Raw genomic sequence first — 26,647 nt, forward strand, 5'->3', positions numbered from 1 at the left:
GTCTTTTCTTTTGTTTTGTTTTTACAAAATACCATTAAAAATAAATACATTAAACATAAAATGTGGATTATTTGCAAAAATCTAAGTATTTATTTCCTTTTCTTTTTTTAAGTTTTTCATCTACAGATTTGATTGTTTTAACCCTTGTGCTGTCTTTGGGTCAAGGGAGGGTGAAGGGAGAAAAGATGGAAAGAAGGAAATAAGGAAGTAAGGAAGAAAGGAGAAAAGAAGGAAGGAAGTAGGAAAGGGAGTAAGGAAGGGAGAAAAGATGGAAGGAAGGGAGAAAGGAAGGAAAGAAGGGAGAAAGGAAGGAAAGAAGGGAGAAGAGGAAAGAAGGGAGGGAGGAAGGAATGGAGAAAAGGAAAGAAAAAAGGAAGGAAAAGCAAAGAAGGTAATAAAGGAACGAATGACGAAAGGGAGGTAGGAAGAAAAAGGAGTAAAGGAGGGTAAAAAAGGACGAGAAGAGGAAAGCAAGAAGGAAGGAGAGAGCATGGCAGGAGGAAAGAAGGATAGAAGAATTGGGTCATTTTGACCCAAAGACATCACCAGGGTTAAATGTTTTTGTTTGTGAGATATTTGCATGTTGTTGAGACTTTAAATGAAACAAACACACGTTATCTTTACAAGGAAACTTCAGAAAAGGACCCAAGAGACTAAATGAGTGATTTCAACATTAAGATCAAGGTGTTTATGATGTTTTTTAGTTCATATCTTTGGTACCAATCTCTGCAACATCATCTTGGGTTTTAAACGATGCACCAGAAAATCGTTCCATCAGACGCCACGACGGGTAAAAGCAGCGAAAAAGACGTCATTTCCTTTTCATCCTGATGAAATAACGTTAAAATGAAGCAGTGAAAAGTTTCCGTACTAATGTTACTCTTTTTTTTTCTTTTTTTAATTGTTTGCACTTGTAAAAAGGAACATTACAGAGTCTCCCCCCTCCCAAAAAACAAGAAAAAATAAAAAACAATAATTCACAAAACCATATAAGCACAATACATGGGCCTATACTGTATAACTAATAACTCAGAGTTATACGATACTTCAGAATACAATTAAATAGAGTGAAATGAGATGGACCTGCTGGATCTACTGCCCTTACTCTTCAGCAACTTGTGCTTTTTATTATTTTACCTCTTTTCTTATCATTTTATTTAATCTTATTTGTTATTTACTGTTTAATTATGTTTTGCCACTTTTAATGTCGATGTAAAGCACTTTGAATTACCTTGCGTTGAATTGTGCTATACAAATACAGTAAACTTTCCTAAATAGCTTAGAAATATATTTGAATAATGGTGACTGAAAAATATATATTAAAAATCTATAAACTTTGTTTCAGCTTTCGTTTGAGTGCAGATAGATGTTTTAAACTGTTCCAAAGCACAACACCTTGATACATAAATGAACATGTAGCAACTGCAGTTCTACAGAAGGAGAACCTGTGGAGTATGAATGATAATAAGAATTAAACTCAAAATAAATGTCTGGGTAAAGTTAACGGAGAGACTTTATACATCAGGATTCCTATTTGATACTTATTCACATCGTAGATTGTTAGTATTTGTAATGTTTTAAACAGAGGTGTGGATGGTGGTAAATCATCTATTAAACCCTCTATCACCTTAGAAAAAAACAAAAATAAAACATTATCGCCTGTATGTTCATATGTTCAGTTATGGATTTAATTGAGAGAGGAGTAAACAGAACATGTTTTAACCCTTGTACTGTCTTCGGGTCAAAATGACCTAATTCTCCTGTTCCTTCTTCCTCCCTTCCTTCCTCCCTTCCTTCCTTCCTTTCTCCCCTTGTACATTCTTTCCTTGTTTTCTCTTTTCCTTCCTTCTTTTTTCCCTTCTTTCCTTCTTTCCTTTTTTCCCTTCCTTCCTTCTTTTCTCCCCTCGTACATTCTTTCCTTGTTTTCTCTGTTCCTTCCTTCTTTTTTCCCTTCCTTCCTTCTTTCCTCCCTTCCTTCCTCCTTTCCTCCCTTCCTTCCTTCTTTCCTCTCTTCTTTCCTTATTTTTTCCCTTCTTTCCTCCCTTCTCTTCCTTCATTTCTTCCCTTCCTCCTTCCTTGACCTGAAGACAGCACAAGGGTTAAGGAGCAGCCTATACGCTGGATTGTGCACAAGTTTTTTTTTTTTTTTTTTGCCCCCCCAGGTAAGACTAATGCCCCCCCACACCTGGAATCCTGGTAACACCAAAACAGGTGACAAAAGAAAAAAAATATGAGTAAATCTTGGACATTCTTTAAAATCAATTTACAGCCACGACTGCGAGCTAAAACTAATCCTAGTTTTTATGCTGCAATCCTCTCAAGGCAGGATTTGCAACAGCTAAATTTGAATTAACTTATTACTCCACATCCAAACTTCATGAGCCTTTTTTACTTAGAAGTCCCACTGCGGGACAAACAGTTCCCCACTAGCCCACCAGAGGGCACTGTTGTGTCCTTTTCACAATGTCTGCCACCTTGTGGTCAGTGACACTATTTTATCATATATCACTACCAACCTCCATAAATTTGAAATCAATAGTGCATGAGATGAATTATGAATATATATAGATGTAGTAAATGCCAATTAGTAGATTTTATCTCCTCTGGGTTTTTCCCCAGGGCAGCCGGACAGTTACCAATAGAAGCCACGTGCTTTATCTACTAGTTTGTCTATAGTTCGAGCAATAGTTTATACTACGGTTATTTTATTATGTCCCATGTGTACTAATTACTTTGCGGTGTCATTGAGGGTATATCCTATAGAAAATGTAATTATTTGGAGTGAAGTCACAGACTATCAGAGGTAGATTTGATCAAAAGCAATGGCATAATACAATGTTCATTTGACTAAGGACTGGAGCATAAATTCCATGGCACATACAGGACTGTCTCAGAAAATTAGAATATTGTGATAAAGTTCTTTATTTTCTGTAATGCAATTAAAAAAAACAAAAATGTCATACATGCTGGATTCATTACAAATCAACTGAAATATTGCAAGCCTTTTATTATTTTAATATTGCTGATTATGGTTTACAGTTTAAGATTAAGATTCCCAGAATATTCTAATTTTTTGAGATAGGATATTTGAGTTTTCTTAAGCTGTAAGCCATGATCAGCAATATTAAAATAATAAAAGGCTTGCAATATTTCAGTTGATTTGTAATGAATCCACAATGTATGACATTTTTGTTTTTTTTAATTGCATTACAGAAAATCACAATATTCTAATTTTCTGAGGCAGTCCTGTATATTAGCATAGATCTGTTTGACAGAAAGCTTTTTTCGCAAACCATCCAAATAAAGTTGGTGTTCATATCATATTCAGCAGAGGTGTCAAGTAACAAAGTACAAATACTTCGTTACCTTACTGAAATAGAAATTTTGGTTATCTATACTTCACTGGAGTAATTATTTTTCAGACGACTTTTTACTTTTACTCTTTACATTTTCACACAATTATCTGTACTTTTTACTCCTTACATTTTAAAAACAGCCTCGTTACTCTATTTCATTTCAGCCTTTAAATAAAAACTATCCAGTTAAATTGCTCCACCCGGATAGAGTGAATTTGGTTGTGGTTGTTTCAGATGTTCTTGTCCAGTTTTGTTCTTACATCCGTTCCCTCAGATTCCTGCAACTAAACTTGGATGTACATTCCAATAAAGGTTAGGATAAATGATAACATGAACATGAAGTTTGACTTTTTGCACCATTACAATACTTATAGGTAACTAGTCATCATATCTCCTGCTCTCTGAAACACATGTTAATGCTCAATAGTCACATATATGCTTCTTTAATATATTTCCATTATACTAAGATACATTCAGTTTCAATGGCTTTTGTCCTTAATGGCTTTTCCCCCTTACATTACTTTTACTTTTATACTTTAAGTAGTTTTGAAACCAGTGCTTTTATACTTTTACTTGAGTAAAAAACCTGAGTTGATACTTATGTGTATGTAATGAATGTGAATACTTTTAATACACCTCTGATATTCAGTTATATTACTCAATTATTATTCTAATTAGTCTTCAGTATTAATTAATACTCCGGGCCAATGTTGTAAATCTGCAACATTCCATAATGTATTGCATGTGAAGGTCTCTCTCAAAAAAACTTCAGTATTCTATATTACTACCCCATATGATCATTTTCACCAAATATCAGATTTTTCCTGTTACTAAAACTTAATTTGAGCCTGAACTGAAACAGTTTAATAATTTGAATTTAATGAGGTAAAGAGGAACATCTGAGACATTCACCACAAATTATTTATTCATCATTCATAAAATATATTTAAATAAATATGACCAATTCTTTTTCCCCCAATTTCCTTTTTTAGTATTTAATTTCCTGATTCAGTGATAACATCAAACACAAGTAAATTTCTTATTAAAATAAATGAGATTTGTGAATAAGCAATTTTAAAAGAAAAGGCCTCCCACAAGGTCCTGCTTCCTAAATCCCTCTGTTCATCTTCTGGGAAAGTACTTACATTTTTTGATTTAGTAAAGTTCATTTTGTCCAAGGCTTTATAAATGAATTTGCTGATTCTTTTCACTGGACAAGAATATTTAGGTTTTTTAAAGACCTGACATGTTTCGGCGATTTCTTCCACCTCCATCAGTCAGTTACTTAAATCTTTGTTGACACACAAGTAACATCATACTGTACATCGGCCATAAAATATCAGTTTTTGATTTTAAAAAGTCCTAAAAATGTGTACAATTAAATGAATAAGCGACAAAGTTTCCTTTTTCCTTTTTTATTTAAAAAGGGCCACAGCACCCTTTTATCTTATAACATTACTTTTGAACATACCACAAACTGAGGACATCAAATTTACCAAGTAAAAATAAATTACCGAGGAATGTAACAAAAACTCTGCTCATCACCTGGGAAACTACTTAAATCTTTTGATTTAATTTAGTTTATTTTGTCCATAGCTTTACAATTTATCTTGCCGATTCTTATTTTCTAGAGAAGAATATTTAGGTTTTTTAAATACCTGAAATGTTTCGGCGATTACTTCCACCTCCATCAGAGTTACTTAAATCTTTGTTGACACACAAGTAACAACATACATCGGCCATAAAATATCAGTTTTTTATTTTAAAAGGTGTAAAATCAACTGAATAAGCTTTCTTAATGTCTATTATTCTGGTCCAACATGCCGGGGTGGAGCAGGTACGCAAGAGGATTAGGGCCACTGAAGAAAAAAAAAGAAAAAAAATTAATTCTGAGGAAAAAAAAAGTCAGAATTCTGACTTTAATCTCAGAATTCAGAGGAAAAAGTCAGAATTCTGACTTTGATTTTACAGCTTTTTGGGTTTCATATTTTTTTTTTCTCTGAATTAAATGAATAATCTTTTTTAAAAGGATATCCGGGGGTCCGGATACGGTTCCCTGAAGAACTCCCACAAACACCACAGGACAAAGTTTCCTTTTTCTTGTTTTATTTAAAAAGGGCCACAGGCACCCTTTTATATGATCTTATAACATCACATTTGAACATACCACAAACTGAGGACATCAAATTTACCAAGTAAAAATAAATTACCGAGGAATGTAACAAAAACAGTCAAGAAGAAAAAAAAAGTGCATTAATGGTGTTTGCACTGTAGGGGGCGTAGCGTGTACGGCGCCGGGGTAATAACGGGGTTTTACTGAACACTTCCCACCCTGCTGTAGGCAAAACAAAGTTAAAAACAGTACAAAGGAGAATAAGAATAATAATAATCAGACTGTAAGATTCCAGGACTGAACAGAAGTTGGTTCCGTGTGAAGCGCGTACGTTGCCGTGGTTACTGCGGGAAGCTGGGCGGCATGGGGTAGGGCACCATGGGCGGCGGCGGCGCCGGCGAGTTCTGCGGCGGCGGCTGGGAGCCGAAGGGGAAGGGCGGGTGGTTCAGGCCGTTCTGGCCCCGCGGCAGGCCGCCGAACTGGGGCGGGCCCTGGAAGCCCTGGCCGCCGAAGCCCTGGCCGGGCGGGGCCCCGAAGTTTCCCTGTCCGTTGCCGTTGTAACTGCTGTTGCCGTAGCTACCGCCAGAGTTAGCGCCGCCGCCGCCGCCCCCGAACCCGCCCCCGTTCTGGGCCTTGCCCCCCCCGCCCCCGAAGCCGGGCTTGGGCCCGCCGAACCCTCTATCGCCGCCGTCCCTGTCCCTGAAGCCACTAGCGCCGAAGTTACTCCGCCCGCCCCCAGAATACCTGTCCCGGCGGTCGTCCTTGTAGCCGCCTCTTCCCCCCCGACCACGACCTGAGAGAGGGAGACAAATTTAAGATCAAAAAGACAGTCAAAAAAGACAGTGACCCCATTTTGGTTGCGAGTACATCAAATTCTTGAGACTGTTTTTTTTTTTTTTTTTTAAAGGTTTTTTTGGGCTCTAGTGGCCCTTTATTGGAGATGCAGACTTGAAAGGGGTAGAGAGAGAGAACGGGGAAGACACGCAGCAAAGGTGCGCGGGCTGGATTCGAACCCGCGACCGCTGCAGGAGGAGGACTGTAGCCTCAGTATATGGCCCGCTGCTTAACCCACTGCGCCACCGAGCGGCCCAAGACTGTGTTTTTAACAAAAATAACTTTTTGCTTTAATTTACTATATATATTTGATAGATCTAGAGCGGGGGTCGGCAACCCGCGGCTCTAGAGCCGCATGCAGCTCTTTAGCGCCGCCCTAGTGGCTCCTGGAGCTTTTTCAAAAATGTTTGAAAATGGAAATCGATGGGGAGGGAAATATATTTTTTGTGTTAATGGTTTCTGTAGGAGGACAAACATGACACAAACATTCTTAATGTTTTCAAATGCTGTAAAAATGTGTAGAATAAATATTACATTTCAACATTTCTGTTAACGAAGATTTGCGTCATAGACAGGATCGTTTCCAAAGGGAAAAAGATAAAAATAACTGAGAAAAGAGGATTAAAAAAACAAAAAAATCTAATCCTTAAAATAGGTAAAAACTAAACAATATTAAGGTTTAATTACTTTAAATCCGGGATTAAATCCTTTTTTATTTAAAATTTTTGTTTTAATATTGTTGCTGGTGTTTCTATATAATATATGCTGAGTCATGTTTGTTACACATTGACCCAAATATGTCATTTAAAATTCTGATTAAATGAAAAAATGTTCAAAAAAAGTGGATTAAACTTGAATAATTCATGTATTAACAAATTGAAAACTACAATTAAAAAAAAATAAATTAAAACATAAAAAAAAAAATCCTAAAATATATAAAAACTAAACAATATATAGTTTTAATTACTTTAAATCCTTAAAACGTATAAAAACTAAACAAAATGAAGGTTTAATTACTTTAAATCTGGATTAAATCCTTATTTATTTCATTTTTTCTATAATTTATGCTGAGTCATGTTAGTTGACCAAAATATGTTTAAATTGTGCGTTTCTACCAGCAGGGCGGCGCCAGCCAGGTGGCTGTTGTCTTCATTCTAAGGCTTATACAAGACTTTTCATTTTTTTGCGACTTTGTTTTTTGGGTTTTTGGTCCAATATGGCTCTAAAACATTTTGGGTCGCCGACCCCTGATCCAGCAGGTTTGATTTCCAATTACACCCCAGATAAACAACTCATCACCAAAACAACTGCTGACGGGATCAATACACGACAAATCTGAGGTAAACAGCACAAGTTGGTCTTTTTTGAATGTGAATAAAATGTTAGGAGCTGATATGAGCCAGAAAAGCGCCGGAGTCTCTCACCTCCTCTGTCCTCGGCCATCTGGATCAGCTTGGGGTTAATGGCCTGATTGGCCTCGCGGAGCACAGAGATCAGGTCGCTAGCTTGTTTCATGTTGTTGGGGGTGAAGAAGGTGTAGGCGGTGCCCGTTTTTTGACTTCGGGCTGTGCGTCCAATGCGGTGGATATAATCCTCGGAGGAGTTAGGGTAGTCATAATTGATGACAAATTTCACATCCTCCACATCTGTGAAAGTGTTGCAGTGTGGCAAAACAAAACATGGAGGCCACACAGAATTTTGCACACCACAACAGCCAGATCAAAGGGGAAAGTTAGCAAGGGTGAAACCCTGGGGGGAAGAGAATGGTTGTCAGGCTGCGGAGGGAAGGACAGTGATTACGGACAAAAAATCAGATTACGTTACATCTACTCCATGGGAATACTACTGTGGGAAGAGAGAAACGATGCACACTCCAGTTGCTTAGCATAAATATAAAAAAAAGGGTACAAAGACATCATTCTCCCTTTTGTTACCAAAGGGAGAGAAAGGTGGGTTCAAGTCTTACCATAAAGGAGTATGCATTCACTAGTCCTTTCCCAATGCAGCGAAATCCCCCACAAATTGTCAAGTGACATCCAGGAGCTTCTACGCAGTCGGGCCACGGTGAGTGGTACTTTTTTTTTTTGCAAGTCCAGGTTTTTATCCCAGTACACTCTCAAAAGAAGCCTGATATTAAAAAGGCCGCACTGCACGTCTTGCCAAGACAAAATAGACCCAAGTACTAATTTGAACTGGGACCCCTTTGGTAAAAAAAAAAAAAAATGAACAAAAAGGCCCCAATATTGAACCCTGTGGGACCCCTAAAAGCCAGCACGAATGCGCAGTGTCCCTGCATCAGTTTCATCAAGGCAAGATCTTCCAAGAAGCCAGTGTTCACTTGAGAAAATGTCTCTCGGCAGGTCTCTCGACATGACTATAAAACGCAGGCGAGGGAGGAACTTTGGTTTGAGCTCATTCTCTCTCTCTCTCCTCTCACTACACGTTTCCCGCCACCCCCTAAAAACGCATGTGCCAGGTCTCATAAATTTTCAAAGGCGAAATATTTTCAAACTGCTCTCTCCATTTTCAAGGAATCCAGCTACTTTGACGGGAAAGAAAAACCGCTGCAAGCTTAGCCGACACCCATATGCTACGTGGTACAAAAGCTCCGAATGGTAACAATTGTTCCAAATCTCAAAACAAAGTGACTTGCGATACGGCGCCCCTCTTAATACAGAAGCATGCACGGCCAAAGTCACAGCGTCAGGCATCTTTTCCGTTTTTACGTTTGAGTTGGAAACAGCTGGATGGCTATTGTCAGGTGAGATCCATGGACAGAGAACAGATGTGTTGTGTATTTCATCATATCGGGGAGGGAAGGCTTAGCCACACAAGCCTTTTGAAGATCACTGGCACACAAGAGCTTTCACCTCTCTAGGCCCACTGGGTGGCAAGCCAGTGGAGCAATATGTCATCCATCTCCCTCTCGCGGCCTGGGACTGTCATGCCTAGTGCCTGCCACAAAGACTCCACCTTAAGGTGAGGAGAAACTCAGAAAATGCATAGAAAAAGTTAAAGAAAGCAAGTCACTTTCTTTAAAAGTAAGTTTAAACACTGATGATGGATCTGTTGCTGCTCGACGGCATACTGACCTAAGCCGCGGGAGGCCACGTCTGTCGCGATGAGAATCGGAGCTTTGCCATATCTGAATTCTGAAAACACAAAAAGGAGAGTTTCATTGTTAAACAGAAAAGTCAGAATTTGCACGATTCCATGTCGTCCTCCTCTATTTCAGGGGTCGGCAACCCGCGGCTCTAGAGCTGCATGTGGCTCTTTAGCGCCGCCCTAGTGGCTCCTGGAGCTTTTTCAAAAATGTTTGACCTTTTTTTTTCCTTTTTTTTCCCTTTTTTCGTTCTTTTTCCTTTTTCTCTTCCTTTTTCCTTTCCTTTCTAATCTCTACATTTACGACTTTTTTCTCAAAGTGCATAATGAAAAAAAAAAACTTCCCCCAGTTATAACTAATATACAGGACTGTCTCAGAAAATTTGAATATTGTGATAAAGTTCTTTATTTTCTGTAATGAAATTAAAAAAACAAAAATGTCATACATTCTGGATTCATTACAAATCAACTGAAATATTGCAAGCCTTTTATTATTTTAATATTGCTGATTATGGTTTACAGTTTAAGATTAAGATTCCCAGAATATTCAAATTTTTTGAGATAGGATATTTGAGTTTTCTTAAGCTGTAAGCCATGATCAGCAATATTAAAATAATAAAAGGCTTGCAATATTTCAGTTGATTTGTAATGAATCCAGAATGTATGACATTTTTGTAATTGCATTACAGAAAATCACAATATTCTCATTTTCTGAGACAGTCCTGTATATATTTTTGGAAGTTCTTAAAAAAACTGAACCAAATAGTTTTTGTATAAGTGACTGTGTTTCCATGCATCAATAACCCTTTTAAAACCGGAATATTAGCAATAACCCGGTTACACTGCCATGTAAACACCAATAACCCCTTTGAATAACCAGAATTTTTTAAAAACCGGAAAATAACCCCTGGGTTACTACTTTTCTAACGCGAATATTTGGTCATGTAAACGCCTAATGGGATTTCCCCATCAAAAGGAACAGGAATTTGTTTTCTGCACATGTTCTTTTCACAAGGAATCCTGGTCTTTTGAGTCCAGGAAGTTCTTCTAAACACGGAGAAACCAAGACCAGGAGGAGACTAATCACTTCATAAATGTAATGAAGGATATGAACATTTCTGCATTTGTAGACGGTAGAAAGTACCGGGATAGAAGATTTACAAGAAGGTGAGCGAAAAGTTGTGCGAAGCAGGATTTTTTTTTTTAATTGGGATACAGGAAGAAGAAGCAGAAATGACGGTAATTGTGTCATGATGTTCTCTGTGCGTCGCTGGTTTGATCCAGATATCCTGAATGATTAATTACATGTAAACAGGGGTAACCCTGTTTGTTCACGCTTGGAAACGGAATATTCTGAATGTTTCAGTAACCGGAATATTAGCAATAACCCGAATTTTGACTGCATGGAAACGTAGTCAATGTTTTCTGTCTTTTGAAAAACTTGAAAATACAACTCTGGCCGTTATTTCATGAAGGTGGGAATACTCCGTCTCACCATTCAGGACCCAGTCCCTCTCCTGCTGGCTCTTGTCTCCATGGATTCCCATCGCGGGCCACCTGGAGCAGACACAACATCACATGTTATAGTTGAGCTGCTAGTGTGTGTGTGTGGGGGGGGTCCATCTCACGTAAAAGTAACAACTGTACAATCATTTCTTCATAATAAAACGTTTGGTCTGGAACGGGGAAACAAATATACAGGACTGTCTCAGAAAATTAGAATATTGTGATTTTCTGTAATGCAATTACAAAAACAAAAATGTCTTATTTCAAGAGATAATATATTAGCTAGGGCTGAAACGATTCCTCGAATAATTTGAGTAGTTCAATTACAAAAAATGATGGAGGAATTTTCTCTGCCTTGAGGAATGGTTTCATTTGCAGCTCATAGCTGGTATTTCGCCCGGACTACGTTTAATGCGGCACGGAGGCGGCGGGTATGTTTGGTTTTAACTATGGACGTAGAGCAGAGGTTTTAACTGGTTTTGTCCCAGGAACCACCATTACAGGACTGTCTCAGAAAATTTGAATATTGTGAAGTCCTTTTATTTTCTGTAATGCAATTACAAAATTGCATTACTTACAGCTTAAGAAAACTCAAATATCCTATCTCAAAAAATTTGAATATTCTGGGAATCTTAATCTTAAACTGTTAACTATAATCAGCAATATTAAAATACCAAGGCGGGTCCGTTGGAGGTTGCATTACAGAAAATAAAGGACTTTATCACAATATTCTAATTTTCTGAGACAGTCCTGTATGTTAAAGCAAGAGAAAACATGTTTTTCATAATCCCCTTTAAGCCTAAAAATGTTAAACTTTACTGTCTGACACACACACATAACATTACACTGGAAATTATTTAAAAAGAAAATGTTTTTATTTATTTAGATGGGACGATGCATATTGATAGACACCACAAAAAGCAGTGTAAATACACCAGATTTAGCATGAACCTTTTAATCTATGTACGCTATTATCTATATTATCTAGCTCTGTGCAGCTCTCATCTAGAACATTACATGTCTATTTGAGAAGAGCCTTTTTACAGTTTGGCTTAGTTAGTTAGTTTTAGTATGCTTATAAATTATAAAGCATACTAAAACTAGACTTGTCTTACTACATAATAGTCATTTTAAAATTGTACAAAATGAATGTGTCTGCGGTTGGGCCTGTGGGGGGGATTAGTTCCTACAAGAACTTTATCCTACTTTCACCCCTGAATAAAACCCAAACTGTTGAATCATTTGAGACCGGCCTGAGTAGAATATGGTAGGATGTTTCCTTCAATAATCCACATTCATGTGCAGAGTTTCCTGTTACAGTCACTCAACCAACAGCAAGAATCCTTAGCTTCTGGGTTCTGGACAATTTCATCCATAAATAAAATACAAATCAAATCAGGAAACCAGGAGCACCTGCAGCGCTACGTTAAGATGAGCAGCGAGGAGGAATCGTGTAAAACAGCTAATTAGAAATGTGTTTGCAACAGTTATTTTAGGCGTGCTGTGGACAGTTTAAACACATTTTCCAGGAATAGGAAAAAGCAGAAGAAAGAAAGGATGGATGGATGGATGTTTACCCGTCTCTTCTCATCCTCCTGGTGAGTTCATCACACCGTCTTTTGGTCTCCACAAAAATAATGGTCTTGTTCTCCTTTTCGCTCATGATCTCCTCCAGCAGACGAATCAGTCTGAGAGGAAAAACAGGAAAAGAGTCAAGATTAGGGCTGCAACGATTCGGCGACGCTGTCGACAAATATCGATAATCAAAATTGTCGACAATTGTCTCCGGACGTGTTTTTCCAACGGAGTGAGGCGCCTCACTTCAATATGATCTCTGCAGAGTCGCGCATGCACGATAGCGCCTCAGCAGAATAAAACTTCAAAAGTTTGGGAGCATTTTAACCTCAATACGGTGAATAAAAAGATGACTTGCAAGGTTTGCAAAGCCCACGTTGCTTTTCACGGAACACGTTGGTAATGCATTTGAAGAGAAAGCACGTCGGAGTGTTGAACGAAACGGACCCGCCTTGGTAAGATATTAAGCCTATTTTCATTTGTTTAATTAATTTGTTTCATTCGTTAACTTTGTTTATTTCATGTTATTTATTAGTATTATTTGAGCCACTCACAGCTACTCTCGTTGCTATAACCTCAATCATAATTGATGCAGCGCGAAAGGCGAAAAAAGGCTTGTGTGATGATGACAATGATGGATTTGCATCTAACGTTCAGTCAGGTGCCTATGAACTGTCAATTATCCATCAAACTCCACAATGATCATGTTAACATTAAATCAGATAGATTTGTCTGGACATTTCTGTTGCTGGACGAGAGAACACACAAGATCAATGCGTCTCTATTATTGTGCATGAATTCTCAGAGTTTTGCGGATGCGAGCGGGAGCGGGATGTAGAAACAGTCCCTATAGCAGGGCTCTAGTACCATCTTTCTTGTGTTTATTATCATTTGCCACATAATTAAAGCAACCTCATACTAAATTAAAAAAAAAAAAAAAAAAAAAGACTAATTATCCGATTAGTCGACTAATCCAGTGGTCCCCAACCTTTTCTGTACCGCGGACCGGTTTAATGTCTGACAATATTTTCACGGACCAATCTAAAGGTGTAGCTGATAAAAACTAAATAAAATGACAAGATCAGCATTAAAAACTGTGGTATTTTCTCTATAGTAATAATAATAATAATTTGTAAATTATAAATTACCTTTAATATAAGTATTTCTAAGGTTATCTAGGATAAAGCGGGTATAGATAATGGATGGATGGATGGATGGATGGAGAAGTATTTCTATAAATGTGTTTTTATGTTTTTCTCATTAACGCTATTTAAAGCCAGGCTTCAATTTTATTTGTTATATATTAAGGGGACCAATATTTAGTGCTTTTATTTTGAAAGCGTCTCGCCGAGACCTCGTAAACATCCGGCGCTTCGGACTTTAACGGTAAAAGTTACCGAGCGAGCTGCCGCGTCGGTCTGTATTTAAGTTAAATGAAACTTATATGAATGTAGAAAGACTAACCATTTTATTTTATTCCTTTATAGCTAATACCGTGTGTTTGCAGTGGATTTACATCCAAGGAATAAAAACATTGTGAACCATCAGTTTGAGAGTCATCCATCATCAGTCAGGGCTACAGAAATTATTTTTTCTTTCTGTGAGGCCCGGTACCAGATGACCCACGGCCCGGTACCGGCCCGGGGCCCGGGGGTTGGAGACCACTGGACTAATCGTTTCAATAGTCGGTGACTAGTGGACTATTAAAATAGTCGTTAGTTGCAGTCCTAGTCAAGAAACGACAGGAGAAACACTGTTTCTATGTAGAGACTTTAACTGTAGCTGCAGATGCTGATCTGAAGCTTGAAATATCACCGTCTTGAACAACTTCCTTATTAAAACCCAGCTTTTACTAAAAGTGTTGGAGTAAATCCCTCACTTGTCCTCCTTCTCCATGTCGTTGCACACGTCTACGATCTGCAGGATGTTGTGGTTGGCGCTGAGCTGCAGCGCTCCGATGTTGATCTGGACGTAGTCCTTCAGGAAGTCCTCGGCCAGCTGCCGCACCTCTTTGGGCCAGGTGGCGCTCCACATCAGGGTCTGGCGGTCCGGCTGCCATGAAGAAAAGAGAGAATATTAACTCCTCTTAGGATTCATAAGTGATTAAAAAGACTAACCCTGCTGCACTGTCGACCATAGACATGTATATGACATTCCATGGAGCTGCTGATACGTCAACGACACCGCCATATTGGATGTTCAAGACTGTTCTGTAAACTAATACAAGTAAATTGACTTATTTTCATAAAGTTCCTTTCTACAAAGAAATGTACGTTTTACGTCTCATTTATTCATTCACACACGCACTAATATACTTGGAAACAGTTAGGCACCAAATATAATATATTTAATTTTCTCAGATGGCAAAAATAAGAACTTTATTGATCCCACATAGGAGTAATTCATGTTATATCAGCTATAGAGAACAAGGTAGTGCCGAAAAACAATATATATCCCCCCTCACAAAAATAAGAAAAATAGAGAAACATATTTTCTCATCAACAAAACAAATTTTACATTTTTCAAGTAACAAAATAACATATTTGAACCATTTTTCAAACGCTAAAATAACTGAAAAAAATCTGAAAAATGGTTCAAATATGTTATTTTGTTACTTGAAAAATGTAAAATATATTTATGTAAAATATGTTTTGTTGATGAGAAAATATGTTTCTCTATTTTTCTTATTTTTGTGAGGGGGGATATATATTGTTTTTCAGCACTACCTTGTTCTCTATAGCTGATATAACATGAATTACTCCTATGTGGGATCAATAAAGTTCTTATTTTTGCCATCTGAGAAAATTAAATATATTATATTTGGTGCCTAACTGTTTCCCAAGTATATTAGTGCGTGTGTGAATAAATGAGACGTAAAACGTACATTTCTTTGTAGAAAGACGCTTTATGAAAATAAGTCCATTTACTTGTATTAGTTTACAGCGCAGTCTTGAACATCCAATATGGCGGCGATGATGACGTATCACAGCAGCTCCATGGGAGGAGGAGGAGACATGGATATGGGAACAAAGTGAATATAGCCTACACGTATCTATATATAGCTGCACATCTTCAGTTTCCTATTTCACCATAGATCACATATTTCTTTATATTTTAGCGTTATTTCTGCGTAGATAAGAGTGAGTTTGATGCTCCTTAACAAGTTTGGTCCTGGATCAACAGCAACCATCGGGGAACCGTTGGTCCTGGTGAAGCTGCAGTCTGTCTGCGGTGATCACTGACACACCGGGTCGGAGCCGTTTAAACCGTTTTGTGATTAATAAGCACGGTTTTTAATTATTTTGCATTGGATCGATGTAGCAAATAAAATCGTTTGGACCATCCAGCCACATGAGCAGTTCAGGTAAAAACGGCAGTGAAATCGGCAAAAATGTCAGTTTGCCTTTTTGTAAATCTCTCTATCCCGGTACTTTCTACCGTCTACAAATGCAGAAATGTTCATATCCTTCATTACATTTATGAAGTGATTAGTCTCCTCCTGGTCTTGGTTTCTCCGTGTTTAGAAGAACTTCCTGGACTCAAAAGACCAGGATTCCTTGTGAACAGAGCATGCGCAGAAAACAAATTCCTGTTCCTTTTGATGGGGATATTCCGTTTGGCGTTTACATGACCCAATATTCAGGTTTTAAAAGGAGTAACCCAGGGCTCATATTGGGGTTTTTAAAAACCAGAATATGAGAAAATTCGGGTTATTGAAAGGGGTTATTGGTGTTTACATGGCCGTGCAAAACCGGGTTGTTGCTAATATTCGGGTTATTGATGCATGTAAACGCAGTCAGTGTGTGAGTGAAACTCACCCGGATTTGGTCCACGATCTTGCGTATTTGCGGCTCAAAGCCCATGTCCAGCATGCGGTCGGCCTCGTCCAGCACCAGGTAGGTGCAGCGACGCAGGTTGGTTTTCCCGCACTCCAGGAAGTCGATGAGACGACCCGGCGTGGCGATGCAGATCTCAACGCCTGAAAACGGGGAACAACGTCCAACACAATTACAGACACGAGACATTTGACCGGGAAAACTTTAGTGACATTTACACGACAGTATCAAAGTGAGCGTAGTTTAGTTTACGGTAGTTTATTTATTTAGCAATATAAGACAAATTGAAAAATAAATGTAAAAACATTGAAATAACATGCAAGGAAAGGAAGAAGCCTGGTGGCTTCTATAGAATCCTTTCCATATATGAATAAAAAAAACACAACAAAAGCTACACAAGAGGGAGTAAAAAAACAAAAAACACAAAATAAAATGTAACTCAGATTAAATAATAAACACTACAAAGATGAAACAATAAGAAAGTTCTTTAAATGTTTTTGAATATTGGCAAGGATGGTGATGATTTAAGAGATTTATTGAGTGAATTCCACAAGTGATGAAAGATTGATGTTTCTATGTTCTACAAACGGTAAATAAAATCATCTTTGTGCCTTGTGGCATAAGAATGAATATCGGAATTAACACAAAAGAAATTATGAAAAGAAAAAGGAAGATCTTGTATATAATTTTTAAATTTGAACATAAATAAACATGTTTGAAAAATGTTAATTTTATTGACGGATAATAATGAATATTTAATGAAAAAGGGAGCAGATAACTCATATCTGTTTGCATGTGATATCATTCTGAGAAACCTTTTTTGAATGATCAGTAATTTATTAATATATGTTGGATGTGTCGAAGCCCAAACAATGTTGCAGTAATTACGATGAGGGAAGATTAAGCTATAATAGAGAGTTAAATGAGAGGAAGGAAGAACAAAAGGACAAACCTTTCTCAAAATACCAAACATCTTCATAGATTTCATGCATACAGAATCAATATGTTGCTTCCAATTTAAATGATCATGGATAATGACACCAAAGAATTTGGTTTGAGTAACATGGCAAATTGCAGAGCCATTGATTATAATTCTAGGTTTTTCTTTGGGAAATGTTTTGTTCTTGTTACTAAAAATCATGAAGTTGCATTGTTTAATATTAAGAGTAAGCTTGTTCAGCTGAAACCATTTGAAGACATCCAATAATTCATTGTTTACGTGATTGACAAGGGTATTTAAACCCCTGCGTGAGGCAACGAGATTAGAATCATCTGCGTACCTCTCTCCAGGTCCCTGATCTGCGGGCCCTTGGGTGCTCCTCCGTAGATGCAGGTGCTCTTGAGACGGGAGGCTCGGCCGTACTCGGCCGCCACCTGCTGCACCTGCTGGGCCAGCTCCCGGGTCGGCGCCAGCACCAGGCACTGGAAACACACGTGAGAGAGCAGCTTCATGTGAGCCTCCGGTTACGGCCACCGTTACGTGATCAGGGTTCATTAGGGGTGTAACGATACAATAATCTCACGACATGGTACGATACACGATATAAGAGACTGAACCGACTGGTCAGGAGCGCTGGCTCGGTTCTTGGTTGTGCTCTGGACTCTGCCGAGGAGGTGGGTGAGAGGAGGATGCTGGTCAAGCTGAACTCCATCATGGACAACCCTCTCACCCCCTACATGACACTGTGGGAGCATCAGCAGCTCCTTCAGCCAAAGACTGCTCCACCCGCTGCAAGAAGGAACGCTACCGCAGGTCCTTCATCCCCACAGCCATCAGACTCTATAATAACCAACTGTAGCCACCCGAGTGCAATAATTTCTTTGAAAGTGCAATAACCTTTGCCCGCTAAATACTTCACGTATTTTTGCACATGTAAATATTATCCGTTTTTTTGTGTTTACTATTTTTGCTCTTGTACATTACTCATTTTTCTACATTTTATATTGCTCTTTTTTTATTATTTAGCTATTTATTAGTTATTTCTCTTTTAATTTTTTGTATAAACCGTTGAGTGTGTGTGTGTGTGTGTGTGTGTGTGTGTGTGTGTGTGTGTGTGTGTGTGTTTGGCTGCTGCACGATTGAATTTCTCCTCTGGGAGATAAATAAAGTCTTCTATTCTATTGAGGTCACGATAACGATACGATATTATAGCAGTATTTTTTTTAACAACCTTGCATGAGGAACATATGACTGGAAAAAATTGTCTTTTATTTGAAAGACACAAAATACAAAACAATACTATGCGTTTGCCCTATTGTTACAGTTTGTAATGTTTTATAACTGTTTAAGTTTTAAAGAGAAAGCCAGGCCAACCATTTTCCACAAACTGAACTAAAAGTAAATGTCAGGTTTGCATTATGATCTTCAGTTTCATACAAGTACAAATATTTAGACACAAACTGAATAGTTTCTATCATGTATGACTTGACTTTTTTCTTTTCCAGAAATATAAGTATGAGAAGCTTGTGTTGAAAAGATCGATTTTCCGATTCTAAATATTCGATTATCGATTCTCATATTCCATCCATCCATCGTCCGCCGCTTATCCGTTCCCGGGTCGCAGGGGCAGCAGCCTCAGCAGAGATGCCGATTCTCATATTAATTCCTAAAAATCAATTCATATGTCTAAAGATCGATTTAAAAAAAAAAAAAAATGTTTTTTATCATTTCATTACAACTTTTGGTATTTTTTTGTTTGTGCCCAAAAAAGGAATGTTTTATTGGACACGAGAAGAAATGGTGCCATGTTTTTGCCTTTAAATATATTTAAAAGGTACATATGAAAACATTCAAGTTTGCAGTTATAATTGCATAAATTATCTATATTTCTTTGCTTTATATTCTGTCTTGGGATTACATTTGCATAAAATGCAAAAAACCAAATTCTCAAAAATGGGAAAAACTAAAACCGATTTCCTCTGCCCCACGATGTTTCTGAAAGCAGTTCTATCAGCATTCTGGGACCTGATTGGTCCTTACAGCATCATTAACTGCAATACTTGCTATTGAATCTCAATATAATACTAGTATTAATATGTTGCAGAACTACAGTCATATAATTCATGCAACAGCTGAAAAAACTGTTTTAATAACACCAACCCAAATCAATATCGGAATCAAATCAAAGTCTGATAATCGATTCTGAATCTTAAGAATTGGAATCGATTCTTGACATTTGAATGGATCCCCAGCCCAATTCAACAGTCCTTTTATTAAACGTCAGGAGTCACGTCGGTACTTACGATGGGTCCGTCTCCGTGCTCCAGGAACGGCTGGTGCTGGATGTGCACGATTGCAGGCAGCAGGTACTAAAACAAGCAGAAGGAAAGTCAAACGGTCGACACGCAACCATGCAACCATTACATCATGATGGGCTATCTGGCAGGAACGTGAAAGCCGTACTCACCGCCAGGGTTTTCCCTGAGCCGGTCTGAGCGATGCCCACCATGTCCTTCCCGCTCAGGGCCACGGGCCAGCCCTGAGCCTGGATGGGAGTGGGTTCGGTCCAGTTCTGTTTGGCAATGACGTCCATGACGTAGCCTGCAGAAACAAGACATTGAGGTAAACACAATCTGATAGGGTTGTCCTGATCATACGGTGGCCGAGAGCCGCCATTGCTGAAAATTAAAGAAATGCTGCAAATAAAAAGAAATGCTGCTGCAAATAAAAGAAACGCTGAAAATATAAAGAAACCCCGCTGCAAATAAAATAAACCCTGCTGCAAAAAAAACAAAAAACGACGCAAATAAAAAAGCCACAACAGAAGTGAATTACCGGGGACTATTTTTGCTGATGCACTGATGCCTGGCTTTAAATAACGTTAATGAGAAAACAAACATAAAAACACATTTATAGAAATACTCATATTAAAAGGTCATTTACAATTTCCATTATTTTATTTTATTTTTCCGAAAATGATGTGATCGGTTTCTCTCTGTCAAAGTCAAAGATTGTATTTAGCCAAACCCATTTTACAATTCAAACCAGGTTATCGTATTATTATATTATAGTTACCTTATAGACTCAAGAATACATTCATTCCAGATACAGAAGACTCTAATTTGAGTTTACAACATATTATTTTTCCTCATTTCTCCCCGTCTTTTTCTTTTTCGACGACGCATTCGGTTTTCTTTTCCACGTCTTGTAGCTCACCCGGCAGCAGAACTAAACCAGAAGAAACAACTTAAAAAATAGATATTAAGGATCTTTGTTAGAACATTTCATCTCGTTGTGGTCGACAAAAATGAAGACACATTTTAGCAGAGTTTTTATTTAGTAATCTACATTTTAGTCTGGTTTTTATTTTCTACGATATTGCATTATATATTTAATTATCGTTATCGTCACATGACCAGCATTTTTGTTGCGTCTCTTCTTGTTTTCCTCAGGTGATAAAGGTTCGTTGACGACGATATTTAGTGATAATTTTCATTGACGAGAGCAACTTTAATCACATGTTTGTAACCTTTCCGGAGCAGTGCTAAAACTTTTTACTCATATTTGTTATGTGTTGTGTGTTTTTTATACATCGTGTTTGATTGTTTGTTTCACTGTGATTGTATGTGTTTGACTCTTTGTGCTGCCTCTTGCCCAGGTGTAAATAAGAAAGTGTTCTCAACTGACTTACCTGGTTAAATAAAGGTTAAATAAATAAAAATAATTGACTTACTTGGAAAAGCAGCTTCGTGGAATTTGACGATGGGTTTGGGGCATTCCCGGCCTTTCACCGTGACCTCTTTGCTTCTCCGGTACTGTTCCACCTCTTGCTGGAGGGGAAGAAAACAGAGGAGTGGAAACGTTGTTGTGGAAGAAGCATCTCATACCGCCGTAGAAGCACATTTTAACCACGACACCCGAATGACACTGAGATAATATATTAGCTAGGACTGAAACGATTCCTCGAATAATTCGAGTAATTTGATAACAAAAAATGATGGAGGAATTTTCTTGTCCTCGACTCGAGGAATCGTTTCATTTTGATGCTCAAAGCAGGGGATTTCGCCCGGACTACTTTTAATGCGGCACAATGCGCTGACAGAGACGTATGTTTGGTTTTAACTATGGATGTAGCGCAGAGGTTTTAACTGGTTTTGTCCCAGTCCCACCATTATAACCAAGAAGCAACTCAAGGACCACTGCTTTTGGGGATGTTTGTTTTATTTTGCACCTTGCTTTTAAATAAGAGTATGGGCCTTTTTAGGCTATTTATTTGCATCAGTGTTTATTTTTATTTGCACCTTTTGCTATAAAAAAAAAAAAAGGTCAATGAAAAATGAACAATAGGAAGCCAAGAGGGCTTATAATATTACAAAGTTCACTCTCACTCATTTGACATAATTTGGATGGGTAAATTATTCACAAAAATGAATAATAAATGGAAAATAAATTGATTCTAAAGAATAAATACATATTTTTTTTTTAATTATTATTGTTTTCCAATTACAATTTCACGGACCACCTGCAATAGCGCCACGGACCACCAGAGGGCCGCGGCCTTTCTTAATGTTTGTTGAAGATATGGAAGCTGAGAATATAGTACTGTAAACCTCTGTTATTGTCCTCTTCATCTTTATTAGTGTAGCTCTTTATTGTTGTTGTTTTTTTGTTATCTGGCTATATGAGTTCTGAATATTGAACTATGTCAGGGGTCGGCAACCCGTGGCTCCAGAGCCGCATGCGGCTCCAGAGCCGCATGCGGCTCTTTAGCGTCGCTTTAGTGGCTCCTGGAGCTTTTTCAAAAATGTTTGACCTTTTTTTTTCTTCCTCATTTTATTTTTTTTCTTCCTTTTTCCTTTCCTTTTTAATCTCGACATCCGAGCTTACCAGAGCTCTGTGTGTGACTTCGGGGTGTTCCTGGTAGAAGTTCTTCTGAAACTTGGGCAGCTCGTCGAGGTTCCAGTGCCTCTTCCGCAGCCGCTCCCCGGGGTTGCCGAACTTCCCCGGGGGGGGTCCGCCCCGGTTCCCTCCTCCCCCGCCTCCCCCTCCGAACCGAGGAGGTCCCCCGCCGTACCTGAGGTTAGAAAACATCAACGTTAGGGTCACGCACGTTATCAGAGATCAGTCTGCTACTTCCCCCCAAAATGATCCTTAATAATAACTACGTTTACATGCAGTCAAAATTCAGGTTATTGCTAATATTACGGTTACTGAAACATTCAGAATAATGTGTTTCCATGCGTGAGCAAACAGGGTTATCCCTGTATACATGGTAATTAATCATTTATCTGGATCAAACCAGCGACGCACGGAGAACGTCATGAAGCAATTCCCGTCATTTCTGCTTCTTCTTCCTGGATCCAAATCCAAAACAACCACAATAACAGCAGCACGGCGGATAATCAACAGCCCAGTAGAAGTGGTTTTGTTTCTTGGTCCTGTAGTTCCTTTTTCAGCATCTTCCAGCGGAGCTTGATCTGGTCTGGCGTTCCTACAAATGCTGCTTCGCGCAACTTTTCTCTCACCTTCTTGTAAATCTTCTATCCTGGTACTTTCTACCGTCTACAAATGCAGAAATGTTCATATCCTTCATTACATTTATGAAGTGATTAGTCTCCTCCTGGTCTTGTTTCTCCGTGTTTAGAAGAACTTCCTGGACTCAAAAGACCAGGATTCCTTGTGAACAGAGCATGTGCAGAAAACAAATCCATGTTCCTTTTGATGGGGAAATCCTGTTAGGCTAAACATGACCAAATATTCAGGTTAGAAAAGGAGTAACCCAGGGGTCATTTTCATTTTAAAAACCAGAATATGAGCAAATTCCGTTTATTCAAAGGGGTTATTGGTGTTTACATGGCCGTGCAAAACCGGGTTATTGCCAATATTCCGGTTATAAAAGGGTTATTGATGCATGGAAACGCAGTCAATGACGACGGATGTCGTCATGGTTGAGCTTTTCACAAGTTACAGTCTCCTACAGTATATACAATTGTGTGACATTTATAATTAGGGATGTCCCGATCCGATCACGTGATCGGTAGTTGTTTCAGACTTGATCGAAATCGGACATTGCATCCTCATCACGGATCAGATATGTATTTTATTCTCATTATTTTCACCAGCGCATCAAACAGATGATGGAAATATAAACCCTGCTACCACGAGGAAGATTTTAGGTCCTTCAAACACAAACATTTTATTCTTTAAGCCAGAAAAGGACAGTAAGAAGTAAGAGTTCAGTCTAAAAAGCTCATTACTGCCTTGCTTTATGACATTGTTGCTCTATTATTTGCTTATTTGTTTACTTGCCTGCTGGGTATTTTAAGTTGAGTTGCTGTTTTTATTGAATTCAAATTTATGTTTAAATTTGCACTATTTTTACTAGTTAATAGCTGAACTATTATTATGATTGTTCAAGCTACCTCCAAGAGAACAGCTATGTTTAAAATGATAAAATAAGGTGAATAAAATAAAAATGTCTGTTAAGAAAACTTAAGAAAACTCAAATATCCTATCTCAAAAAATCATAATATTCTGGAAATCCTAATCTTAAACTGTAAGCCATAATCAGCAATATTAAAATAATAAAAGGCTTGCAATATTTCAGTTGATTTGTAATGAATCCAGAATGTATGACATTTTTTTTTTTTTTTTTTTAAATTGCATTAAGGAAAATAAAGAACTTTATCACAATATTTTAATTTTCTTAAAAAACTTTAAATATTGTTTTTTACAGGGTAGAATTTGTGTATCAATTTAATGTGACAGGAGTCGTTACCGGGGTAACCAACGGCTCTGAGTAATACGTCCAAAATGAATAGACACTACTGATATTTACTCAAAAGTGTGCCGAACTTAAGTATACTTTTTCGAGTATAAACTGTTTAGTACGGAATTTCGGACGAACCACAGGTCTTTTCTCTCAATATTTGGGTTTTGTTGCAAATTTAGGCGGAATGGCTGCAGGTGTCTGTTAGTCACGTGACTTCCGGTGGTTTTGTTCCTTTAACACCCTTATTATTAATAAACTAGAAAAACGTGCAAAAATATAAACTAAAAATACAGACAAACATGACCGGTTTTAAATTTTGCATAAAAAAAGCAAAAAATAAAATAATAATAATAATAATAATAATAATAATAATAAACACTTCTGAAGTGTATAAATATTGTGCAATAAATTAATGTAGCAATGAAAAATTCCACAAGTCATATTGTTCATTTAATTCTCCAACAAAATTACTAAAAACAAAAAAACAGCAACAATAACAACCTTGCAGCCTGCTGATCTAAACACAACAGGGATATTACAGACTTCAGTTTGGCATCTTGTGAGGTTCATTCCTCCACATCTGCTGGAACAAAATGCACAAATGCACCACAAGGATAAAATGATAATATTAATAATAATATTATTAGAGAAACTGCGTCACAAGGCCCATTTAAAACTAGACTGCTGCCATTTTAACTCCCACAGACTCGCAAAACGGGGACATTTGAGAACATTTCTCAAATATAAAGCCACGAAAACGTCAGCTTTGCAAAAGATATTTTATTTTTGCGTAATTAAACGCATTTTGCATATAAAAACCAGCTGTATTATGTGTGCATTAACCGTGTTGACCCTATTTTTCCTCTTTAAACCTGCACAAAAAAAATAAAAATGACACGTCACTTACCCTCTATCTCTGCCACGATCTCTGTCTGAAAACCCTGGCATGGTGAAAGCTGACTGTCGTAGAAAAAGCACTAGAAATTGATTTTTATTTTAAGATTATGAGGGAGGCAGAAAGAAAATGCCGGCTGACCGAAGAGCGTCCCGAAACGAGGTCCGGTGGGGCGCTGCACATCGGTATCAATGCGCGCCCCACTGGCGTTTCCCCAGTGGCACTATTTTACGTGTCTTTTGTTGTATTTGACTTCCTTTGCAAACTTCTGAAAAATAATTAAATATAATTAAATTAAATTACACGAGAACCTCTCCTTTTTCATGTATATTTTTACCCTGATTTCAGGGTTAGTGAGTTTGATTTGATTTTTATTTGTCTCAAACATGCACAAGCATAAAACAAACATATGCATGCATATATATATATATATATATATATATATATATATATATATATATATATATATATATATATATATATATATATATATAAATAGCACATGCGAGGAAGTGTAAGTTCGAGATGGAGCTGAAGGAAGCAAAGCTTATCAAGTTCAGCCCCCCCTTACATTGTCATATAGTATATAATACAAATATATATCAAATACAATTACATATAATATATATATATATATATATATATATATATATATATATATATATATATACATACACATACATAAACACATACATACACATCAGAATCACGTTTATTTGGTAAGGTCAGGTCAGACAGGACATGGAATTTGATTCGGTTGTTATCGCTCACTCTACAGTAAATAGGTAAATAAGTAATAGACAATAGACAAATGACAGCTCTTATTGACGTATATACAATTTTTAAAAAGTGAAAGGTGCAGCAGAATGAGGTAGACATGATTATTGGAAGGTGCGTTATCACAGCGTATGATTGTGTTATCATAATTACAGTTATTATTGTTATTATTATTATAGCACGTGATTGGTTGGTTTCTCTGAGACTATTAATTGTGAGAGTTTATCAGAGCAACAGCTCAGGGGAAGAAACTGTCTGAGTCTGGAGGATGTATGTTTATGAAAACCAAGACAAGAACGAGCGTGAAACAGAGAAGCATCTCAGTAAACGGAGTCAATCTGTGGAACAACCTTGATAGTGAAATGAAACTGTGTAATACACTAAAATATTTCAAAAATATGTATAAAGACAAGATCATAAATAATTATAAATCATTGGCATAGCCACATTATGTAGATTTATTGCAAAATTATGGACAGAATGATGTGTGTATTATGTCTATGGAAGGGCATGTATATGGATGTATGTATGTGTAGATGAGTGCACATGTATGTATGTGTATACAGGTATAGATAAGTACATATATATGTATGTATGTATGCACAGCAATGTGTACTGTATATAGGTGGGTTTGGTGTGTGTGGATGAATGTATTATTATTATTAATGTATGCACGTGTGTAAATATGAACATCATGCTGTTAAGCTGAGATAGGCCAGTTTGAGCAACATTTATTTATTTTTCTTATTTATTTACTTTGTTTCTTTCTTTCTCTAATATATATTTTTTTTCTCATGTAGTTATTTTGTTTTGTTTTTTCAAATCTTGCACTATAGTGGTTACATTGTGTTAAAAGGGTAGACAAAATAAGCTTTGGCTTCAGTCTACACCTTTTGGTCCTTGCTTGACATACATGCAAAAACGTTGTATTGACTACTGAC

At 37.5% G+C, this 26,647-nt stretch overlaps 1 protein-coding gene across 1 annotated transcript; it reads right to left on the reverse strand.

Annotated features, from left to right (window-relative positions):
* Nucleotides 1-5,453: 5,453 nt before the first annotated feature.
* On the reverse strand, nucleotides 5,454-25,082 carry LOC133448036 (probable ATP-dependent RNA helicase DDX5). Its single transcript, XM_061726523.1, has 13 exons — nucleotides 24,942-25,082; nucleotides 22,150-22,336; nucleotides 20,996-21,092; nucleotides 19,730-19,863; nucleotides 19,566-19,631; nucleotides 17,603-17,744; nucleotides 16,305-16,465; nucleotides 14,366-14,538; nucleotides 12,489-12,599; nucleotides 10,901-10,962; nucleotides 9,396-9,455; nucleotides 7,728-7,949; nucleotides 5,454-6,262 (listed from the first exon to the last, which is right to left on the reverse strand). The coding sequence occupies exons 1-13, from the start codon at nucleotides 24,980-24,982 to the stop codon at nucleotides 5,811-5,813; spliced, it is 1,908 nt and encodes a 635-aa protein (XP_061582507.1). The 5' UTR covers nucleotides 24,983-25,082; the 3' UTR covers nucleotides 5,454-5,810.
* Between the last annotated feature and the right edge of the window lie 1,565 nt (nucleotides 25,083-26,647).

This window comes from Cololabis saira, chromosome 1 (assembly GCF_033807715.1).
Source record: "Cololabis saira isolate AMF1-May2022 chromosome 1, fColSai1.1, whole genome shotgun sequence".
NCBI lineage: Eukaryota > Metazoa > Chordata > Actinopteri > Beloniformes > Belonidae > Cololabis > Cololabis saira.